This window comes from Alnus glutinosa, chromosome 13 (genome assembly GCF_958979055.1).
Source record: "Alnus glutinosa chromosome 13, dhAlnGlut1.1, whole genome shotgun sequence".
Lineage (NCBI taxonomy): Eukaryota > Viridiplantae > Streptophyta > Magnoliopsida > Fagales > Betulaceae > Alnus > Alnus glutinosa.
Genome location: NC_084898.1, coordinates 2744727 through 2754884, shown reverse-complemented (window position 1 = coordinate 2754884; position 10158 = coordinate 2744727). Strand labels below are relative to the sequence as shown.

General features: G+C 33.1%; 1 protein-coding gene across 1 annotated transcript; it reads left to right on the top strand.

The window, feature by feature from the left end:
• The first annotated feature begins 2783 nt into the window (after nt 1-2783).
• LOC133854632 (geraniol 8-hydroxylase-like) lies at nt 2784-9692 on the top strand. The gene is made up of 2 exons (XM_062290877.1): nt 2784-3741; nt 8870-9692. The coding sequence occupies exons 1-2, from the start codon at nt 2851-2853 to the stop codon at nt 9473-9475; spliced, it is 1497 nt and encodes a 498-aa protein (XP_062146861.1). The 5' UTR covers nt 2784-2850; the 3' UTR covers nt 9476-9692.
• The last annotated feature ends 466 nt before the right edge of the window (nt 9693-10158 follow it).

The following is a 10158-nucleotide window of genomic DNA, read 5'->3' as shown; positions in this document are numbered from 1 at the left end:
ATTATAAACTCAAAGAAATAAGAGCAAAAGGTAGTTATTTGACGTCACACAACTCATTCCAATTATAGAAATCTCAATTTTAGAGCAAGCTCAAAACATGCTAACCATTTTGATTCCCGTTTCATCCCGACGTCCACCTCTCCACGTAACGGCCATCACCACCTTCCTCGGTCTTGCCTTTTGTCGGTGTACTGTTCCGAGTTTTTTCTATTTTTTTTTTTGCTGCTTTGTTTGTGTTGTTTGGGTTTCTTGTTGTTGGATCTGTTCAATGCTTGGCAATAGTTTCCTTGCAACAATCGTTTAGTGATGGTTATTGCCTTTATTGCTTGGGGTTCCTAACCGAGTCATTTTATCTTTGTAAACTACACAAGAGGCTTAGATTTTTTTTGAATCCATTGCTTATTGTTTGTTCTCTTATTTATATTGTCTTTTTTATTCGGGTCTTATTATTGGGAAACCCACCTTTTTCCTTTGTGTTTTTTCTTATAATCCTTTTTTTATAATTTTTTTTTTAAAAAAAAAAAAAATACTATGAGAAGAATTAATTTCTTGAGCTTTGTTTTTGGTGAAGGCCATTGCCAACCTTTAAATTTGACGAGCTGACTCTGCGCATGGGTCTCCATATTTATTGAGAGATGTCCTTAGAGTAGTTAATTACATTTTGTTAGCATATATTACTTAATTAGATAATATGTAAGTTTATGAAATAACTAGTTGGTATGTTAATTATACACACATATAAATGTTAAGTAAGATATATAACATATATTACTTAATTACCAATATATATGTTTAAATTTATATAACTCATTTTTAGTAATATATTAATATATACACACTCATACACACATACAAGAGATATGAACGTGCTAACGAGTCAGGCGAGCGATTCGGTTGAGCTTTAAACGATTTGAGTTCGTGAGCCCTTATTGAATTTTGTCGAGCGAGTCGAGTATGTATCACTTACTAATCGAGCGAGTTTCTACAGTAACGAACGGGTTTTTACAGTAACGAGCGAGTTTCTACAATATCAAGCTCGAGTTCGGATCAAGGTAAATCGAGCAGGTATTGAGTAAGGTGTCGAACGGACTAATTTATTTATAGCCCTAAAGCAAACCCTTTCTATAATTATTATGAGCCGCTTTATTCCTTTAGCAAATTCTTTAAAACAAAAAGTTTTAAAAATTTTATTTAGCAAATTTATTGTAACACCTTAAATGATTTTTTTTTTAATCATTTTTTTCCCTTCTCTCTCCTTTCTCCTCCTCTCTCCACTTCTAAAAAACCAGTCATTTTTTTAGCATCATTTTAGAGAAACGACACTAACATATCTATTTGACAATGTTTATGATGCGTTTATGATTGCGATTTTGTAAACAATAAATGAGATTTTAACCAGAACATAAATCGTTTGAGAACTGTGTTTTTAAAAATTGTGATTTAAAAATGCAAAAAATATGATGTTTCAAATCGCATGTATAAGAGGGTGCTTTTTTGAAACGTAAAATTTTAAAGATTAATTTGTAATTTTAAAAGTTAAACTGTATTTTTAAAAATTATTTTTTTAAATCATACATTTTAAAATCGTTATTTTTAAAACCGTAAATTCAAGCCCACTCTTAATAAAAATGAGGTAACTTAACATCGTTTATTTTTTTAAGTGACGTTACTTTTGGGAAAGAGAAAAAGAAAAAGAAAAAAAGTTGAAAGCCCACTCTTAATAAAAATGAGGTAACTTAACATCCTTTTTTTTTTTTTTTTTAAGTGACGTTACTTTTGGGAAAGAGAAAAAGAAAAAGAAAAAGAAAAAAAGATGAAATAATGGTAAGTCCCATCACAATAATAGGGGGGGGGGGGACTCCTCAATTCTCATTTCTATTCCGAAACATCTAGATATATCTTTAGTCGGTTGGCAGAAAGTCCAAATAAAGAGTAGTGATTGGGGGACAGGACCCTTAACCAAATAAAAGAGTTGGTTCTGGTACGTAAGAATTGATGAGAAGGTCTTAGAATCGCTAATAAGGTGGCCTATGTCTTAGCTCAAGCTGCTGTTAAACAGTTTCAAAATCAAGTTTGTATGGAAGAAATTCTTGAATGCATCTGTCATATTATTTTGTTAGAGCAATTTGATTTATATTTTTTATTGAGTTATAAAAATGTTACTATATTGTTAAAAAAAAAAAAATTAAACAAACCTATCTAATCTCTAAAACGGATTGAACTTAGGTTGTCTAAAAAAAACTTACAGTATAAATGTGTAGTTTTTCGCACGGTTCAAATTTAGTTTCACCTCTTTCTAAAAGAAAAAAAAAAAAAATTGAATTTCTAACTGAATTTTTTGTTTTGGTTGAAATTATAGAACAAATTGGACCACACATCCGAGCTACTTGCCCTGTTCTTCCTTTTTTTTTTTTGTTGCATCACTTGCCAATAAAAATACAAGAAAGCATTATTTCCCAGATTAGAATTTCTTATAATTTTTTTAAAAGTGGTACATATTAAAAATGAGAATTATATGAATTAATTATGTCGTTTCTTGCATCAAAAAGTGTTACATATTAAAAATGTAATTGTTAACGATGAAAATTAAAAATATTTTTATTAAATTCTTAAACTTTACATTGTATAAAAATTTTGAGTAAAAATTATTATTCAATTTAGTAAAAAAAAACCGGCTCTTCTAAAGTGAAAAACATTATTTGAAATAATTTTTATTTATTTATTTATTGTATCCTAATCCCTCTTTCCCCTCAAGTTGCCCGTCATGTCTCTGCAAGTCCTTTTCTGTTTTTTGTTCTTCGTTTGTTTGGTATAAAAGTAATCTCTTCAGAGGGTCACAGGGAAAATAAGATGGATTTCTTGAGCTGTATACTATGGCTTTGCCTCATCTGGATCTTGATCAAAACCTTCCATATGATTCCCAGAAGCAAAGCAACTCACAGCAAGCTTCCACCTGGTCCAAAACCTTTTCCGGTCATCGGAAACCTCTTAGAACTCGGTGAAAAACCCCACAAGTCCTTATCCAAGCTTGCCAAAGCTCATGGCCCCATAATGATCCTAAAACTAGGAAAAGTAACAACAATAGTAATCTCTTCGGCAGACATAGCCAAAGAAGTCCTCCAAACACATGACCGGCTCTTGGCCGACCGAACCATCCCGGACGCAATCCGAGTCTACAACAGCGAGGAGTACAGCTTGCCATGGATACCTATTTCCACTCGGTGGAGGAACCTTCGGAAAATATGCAGTGGGGAGCTATTCGCCAACAGAATACTCGACGCTAACGAAGATATCCGGCACAAGAAAGTCCAAAAGCTCCTCGCTGAAACTCATCAGTGCGGTCTAACCGGTGAGGCAGTAGATATTGGGAAAGCAGTTTTCAAGACTACGCTTAATCTTTTATCAAACACCATTTTTTCAGTGGATTTAGCCGGAAAGGATTCTGACAAGGCCGGAGCGTTGAAGGAGCTCATCTGGAATGTCATGAAAGAGGCGGCGAATCCCAACTTGGCAGATTTTTTTCCTGTGCTGAAGAAGGTCGACCCTCAAGGCATAAGGCGGCGCATGGCAGGTCACGATAGAATGATTAAGGGCCTCTTTGACGGAATGATCAACCAACGGTTGCAGTTGAGGAAAGTCTCCGGCTCTATCACGGACAGTGATTTCTTGGACATCCTTCTTAGAATCAGTGAAGAAAAAAGTGAGGAGATGGACAAAACTACGATATTACATCTACTCCGGGTTAGTATATATTATTACTCCATCTCTATTCTTAATTCTCGGAAATTCTTTCATAATTAGTCATTTTTTTTAAATGAATAAAAACTTCATAGAATAACACTTAAACAAAAACAAAATGTTCTAATTCATTTTCGTCGGTTGGGTTCGAATAGTATTAGAGTATAAAATTATATAGGTTAATTTTAATTCGATTTATTTAATTTTAAGGTAAAACATGTAGAAATAACTTTATTCCCTTTTTTTTTTTGCTTTTCACTTCTCAAAAAAAAAAAAAAAAAATTAACTTCAAAACATTTTAATTTTTTTTTTTCACTTTTTATATTACATTAATTATTTTTTATTACTATTCAAATAAAAAAAACTATAAAACAATTTTTTTTTCTTCACTTTTTCATATAAAAATAACAAACTTCTTTCTATTTTTTTTTGTTAAATTATTTCTTCCTACTTTAAATCATGTCGATCACAATTTTATTTTATTTTTTTTAATCACACTTTTGTAGTATTGAGAAAAAGATCAAAATTTAACCACTTTCTTTCAATTTTTAAACCAAAATTTAACCACTTTCTTTCTTTTTAATTGCCTTTCTCCCCCACTCTTTTGCAACTTTTTTTTTATAACGATTTGATAAAAAAATAATAATAATAAAAAAAATCTCCAAAGTTCAGAAAGATTTCCCATCAGAGTTTCAGGTCTAACAAGAAGGGGTAAAGAGAGAAATTATGAAGAAGAAGATGGATATTATGAAATTGAGGCAGTTTGTAGTATCGAAACGCTTGAAAAATTGTACTTATTAAGAATGTGATATGTTACCGTTGAAAATTTAGTATATTTTTATCAGATTTTTGCTTTTTATATTATAAAAAAGCTTTAAGTCAAAAACAGTATTTTAGTTTTATAAAGAAGAAAGTCTCTAAAAAAAAAAAAAAACATTTTGAGAGAAAAATTCTTTCTGGTTATCTTGATAATATGTCACATTTTTAGTGTAGTATTTTTTTTGGTGTTTTGATGTTTAGAGACGGCCTAAAGAAAATAAAAAGAAAGAAAGTGGTTAAATTTTGGTTTAAAAATTAAAAATTAATAAGAAATTTACGTGGCATGTTCTTAGCCTTGTGGTTCAAAATTGTTGTCCGATCTTGATCCTGAGAAAAGCCAATTTTAGAATTTTGTTTGCTCAAAATAGAAGAAGAAGATAGATATAATAAGAATCTTTGACGTTTTGTTTCAAGTGCCCCCACATGACCCAAGAAACAAGAGCTTGTGGAGTTGTGCACGGCGACGAGAGAAACGTTAACGTTAGAGAGTCTGATTTTTTTTTTTTTTTTTTTTTTTTAGAATCACTTCAAATTTCATAAATATTTGAGATTTTTAAATTGTTAAATTTAAAATTTTATATTTTAATGTGTCAATTATCCAAATGAAATAAATGCTATGAACAAAAAATGGTATCAATAAATATTTTAGCATTTATTTCATGTATACAGTTGGCATATTATGAACTGTTAGATGTAAAACATGGCTAGAATTTAACAATTTAAAAATCTCAAATGTTTAAAAAATTAGAGGGATCCTGATCCGTTTTTTCTGCCCGTAGACAAATCTCACGTGGACAATGACATAAATTTTTACAGCAGTTAGTCAAATGTTATTTTAGCTGTCTAAACGTTAAAATGAAAGCAAATAATATTGTCTCCAAAAGGTAGTTTAATCGGCTGGAGACCATGTAGAATATGTAACGACCCACCATGCCGCACCAATACAATATAATATAATTTGCACGCGCCTTATGCCGAAACTATAAAACCTTACACAATCATAGTCAAATTAATTTGGCTAAACCTGTACGTAATGTAAATATATCTCAATATCACATCTGAGACAATAGTTTCGTAACGTAATACTTTTTCTTTTTTCCAATAACATCTCGCAATATACATAACACAATCAAAGCTAACAAAAGACACTTATCTTGTTAAAGGATTGCATTGTATCGTTACAAAATAAAATAGTTTAAACACAAATGCCACGTGTGGCACAATCCCAAAAAATACATCTTAAATGTGTATGTACTACAAAAATGATATAAACAAAATAAAAAATAATAATAAAAAAGACAAAAAAGTTAGCCAAACAATCCCAAGAAACCCAATGACCTCACCCAACTCAAAGTTTGAATGACTTTTTTTTTTTTTTTTTTTTTTTCTCCTTTTTTCGAGCACGTATTAATTTAAAGGGCTTTGATTCATATACAACCTTAACTTAATTATTGCACAACCCCAAGGTACATTGGTGTGGGACCTACACAATGAATCACACTCTAATATACCTTGGGGTTGTGTAATAGTTAAGTTATGATTGTATTTTTAGCATTATTCTAATTTTAAATGACTTTGGAAGCACTTTGGCCTTCCACAACAGGACCACAACTCCAAAGTAAATGAAGAAATTCCAATTTTGTGGTGCAAAAGCATGAACAAGGACCCTGCAACTTTTAGTTTTCAAGGGGTAGTTCAATCGGTTGGGGACCACGCCTCAAAAAGCAGAGGTCACTAGTTTAAATATCTCCTCCCCTTCTTGTGTGGACTTGTCAAAAAAAAAAAAAAAAAAGGACCCTGCAACTTTTTCTTTTTTGTCATATTGAACCGTTAGCAATTCAGAAAAGATGCGATTGCTTAAAGTAGTGTGCAATTCTTAATGATTTGTTTGGCAACAGAATTTTAGAAACGTAAAATGATTATGATTCTATATTTTTTTCAAAAATAAATCATATTTTATTCAACGTTTTCAAAAACAAATCATATTTTATTCAAACTTTTTAAAAAACAAATCATATTTTATTCAACTATTTGTATACAAATCATATTTTATTCAACTTTTTTCTATAAAGTCAAACCTCGAAATTTGCAAACAGTTAAAGAATTCACTTTAAAACATTTTATTTTTTTATATCATATCAATAATATTTTACCATTTTTTTTTATTTTTTATATCGTATCAGTTACTTTTTTCACTTTTTCTTACAAAAAGTTCAATTTTTTTTTTAATTTTTTTTTTTCACTTTATATCATATCAATCGCTTTTTACTTCCTAGTACTATTAAAAAACAAAGTTCACTTAGAAAAACCTTTAATTTACCAAACACAACCTTAACATTCATACATGTTGAATCTACCGAATCAAGATCTAAATCTAATTAAAAAATAAGATATTATATTATTAGTAATAATGTCATTAGAAGTAGACGAAATTCCTGGCAGTCAACTCTCTCACTCAGTAACTGTATCAATAAATCTCTTCTAATGTCTATACTTTAATGATGTTTTGAATTTTAAATGTCACAGAATTTCATCTCTCATTTCGCTTTCCAATTTTATCAAGTCAGATCTTAATTATTGTTGTGTATCGAATTTGAGAGTTGTATCAAAATTTACCATCCCTAATTAAATGATCCTAATCAAAATATTAGGACATCAAGTTTCCTATTTTTAATATCATAGATTTGGAGAGAATTTCTTTTATTCAGATTGTGTCTACAATATGAGTGACAACCTCTCGTGTTAAGCCATGAGCTGCCGAATTGGCCTCTCTTTTAACGTGGACTAAATTTGATATCCTAAAAGATTGCATGCCAAATTTTATACCCTCCACTAGATGTTCGTATATGCTCTTATTGGGCAATTCTATTGCACAGTCTCTCACAATTTGTAGAACATCGATCTCCTTTTAGAAAGATGTCCAAAAAAAAACTATCTCCTTGCTAAAAATCACTACTTGAAATGCCGTTCATGCCTCAATAATTGTGGGTCAAATGCGAGATAATGTATGGTACTGCAAGCAGCCGAGACGTAACTCTCACAGTCTCGTACAATAATTCCCACACCTACTTAATTGCCCCTTCATTATATCGGCATGCTGCATCCCAGTTTACTTTGACAATTCCACGGGCCGGTGGCTGCCAAGCTGCTATCTGTTGGTTCTGTTGTTAAATAAATGTCAGGGAAATTAAGATCATGATTCCGTATTGAAGTGAAACGCACGTTCTCGTTAAAGTTCAAAGGAAGAGCAGTACTAGCTAGTCTTGGTTTAATTTCTCTTTGCTTTGTTATTTAATTTCCTCCCTGCCATGCATCAGAGTTCGTAGGGAAAGATGGATTTCTTGAGCTGCATAATATTTCTTTGCATCACCTGGATCTTCGTCCACACCTTCTATATGATTCCAAGAAGCAAAGCGAATCCCAGAAAGCTTCCACCTGGTCCAAAACCTTTTCCGGTCATCGGAAACCTCTTAGATCTCGGTGACAAACCCCACAAGTCCTTATCCAAGCTTGCCAAGGCTCATGGCCCCATAATGTGCCTAAAACTAGGCCGAGTAACCACAATAATCATTTCTTCAGCAGACACCGCCAAACAAGTCCTCCAAACACACGACCAACTCCTGTGCAACCGAACCATCCCTGACGCTCTCCGAGCCCACAAACAAGACGTGTTCGGCTTGCCATGGATACCCGTTTCAACCCAGTGGAGAAACCTTCGCAAAATATGCAACGGCCAACTGTTTGCCAGCAAAACACTTGATGCCAACCAAGGTATCCGGCGCAAGAAAGTGCAAGAGCTCCTCGCCGAAACTCATCAAAGCAGCGTAACCGGTGAGGCTGTAGATATTGGCAGGGCGGCTTTTAAGACTGCACTTAATCTGTTATCAAACACCATTTTTTCGGTGGATTTGGCCGACCCAAATTCTGACACAGCTCGAGAGTTCAAGGAGATCGTCTGAAATGTCATGGAAGAGGCAGGGAAGCCCAACTTGGCAGATTATTTTCCCGTGATTAAGAAGATCGACCCCCAGGGCGTAAGGCGGCGCATGACAGTTCACTTTGGGAAGCTTATAGACCTCTTTGATCGCATGATTAGCCAACGGTTAAAGCAGAGAAGAGTACTGTCGGGTTCTATGACGTCGAACAGTGATATGTTAGATACTCTTCTTAACATTACCGAAGAAAACAACGAGGAGATGGACAAATCTAAGATAGAACATTTGTTTGTGGTCGTTATTATTACTACTCTATTATTCTTTGATTTGTTTCATAATCAAGAATTTTTTATTCTAACATCTTCTTGTTATATTAGGACCTATTTGTTGCGGGGACTGATACAACCTCAGCCACACTGGAATGGGCTATGGCAGAGCTACTCCACAACCCAGAGGCATTGTCAAAAGCAAAAACAGAGCTGGAGCAAGTAATTGGCAAAGGCAACCCAATGGAGGAGTCGGATATTGCTCGGTTACCTTACTTACAAGCAGTAGTGAAAGAAACATTCAGATTGCATCCGATAGTTCCTTTCTTACTGCCCAGGAAAGCAGAAGCAGATGTGGAAATCAACGGCTATATTATCCCAAAGGGCGCACAAGTGCTAGTGAATGCATGGGCTATAGGCCGAGACCCGAGCTCATGGGAGAAAGCGAATTCATTTGTGCCGGAGAGGTTCATGGGGTCTGAAATTGATTTTAAAGGCCGGAACTTTGAGCTTATACCGTTTGGTGGTGGAAGAAGAATATGTCCTGGTTTGCCATTGGCAATGCGAATGTTGCACTTGATGTTAGGTTCGCTTATCCACACATTTGATTGGAAACTTGAAGAAGGGGTTAAACGTGAGGATATGAACATGGAAGATAAGTTTGCCTTAACTTTGCAGATTGCTCATCCTCTAAGAGCTGTCCCTATTCCACTCTAAAATAGGTTGAAGAATGTTAATTACTTGGTTGCCATTCTACTTGATGTCTTTGTACTACATGCAATATATAATTTTGTTGGAAGCAAATAAACATATATGGCTTGTCACGTTGATGATAGCATGGAACTTATCATTGGTAGAGAATATTTGAATAACCCCTAAGTTATGAATTTGATGAGAATTGTATTGTATTTAATAAAGTTTATATTATCTTAAATTTAGGGATTTAATGATATTAAATCACCCTTAATTAAGGAATCTTATTAGGATTATATTTCATCTATAAGCTCTATAATAGTCTTTTGTATTGTAAGCTCAAATTTCATAAACCTTTGGGCTTTATCCGATGGATCTAGTATCTATTTATTTATTATTCTGCTTTATACTTTGAAATATATTATCTTATATGATATCAGAATTATAGACTAACGCCAATGTTCAATATCCAATGATTCATTTGTTATTTTGTTTTATTGTCTTTTCCTTGATAGTTTGAAAATCTCCACATTTTGCATACTTGAATTTGACTGGAAAAGAAAATAAAAAAATATATATCTCACTCCACGGCAGATTGGCAGAACCTGTTTTTGCTTCTCTTTGTTTTGTTTTTCTTCATTTCTTTTTGGTTTGTATTTTGTCAAACAAGTGGCGTGCGTGAGTTGGAGATACGCTTTACTCCAACC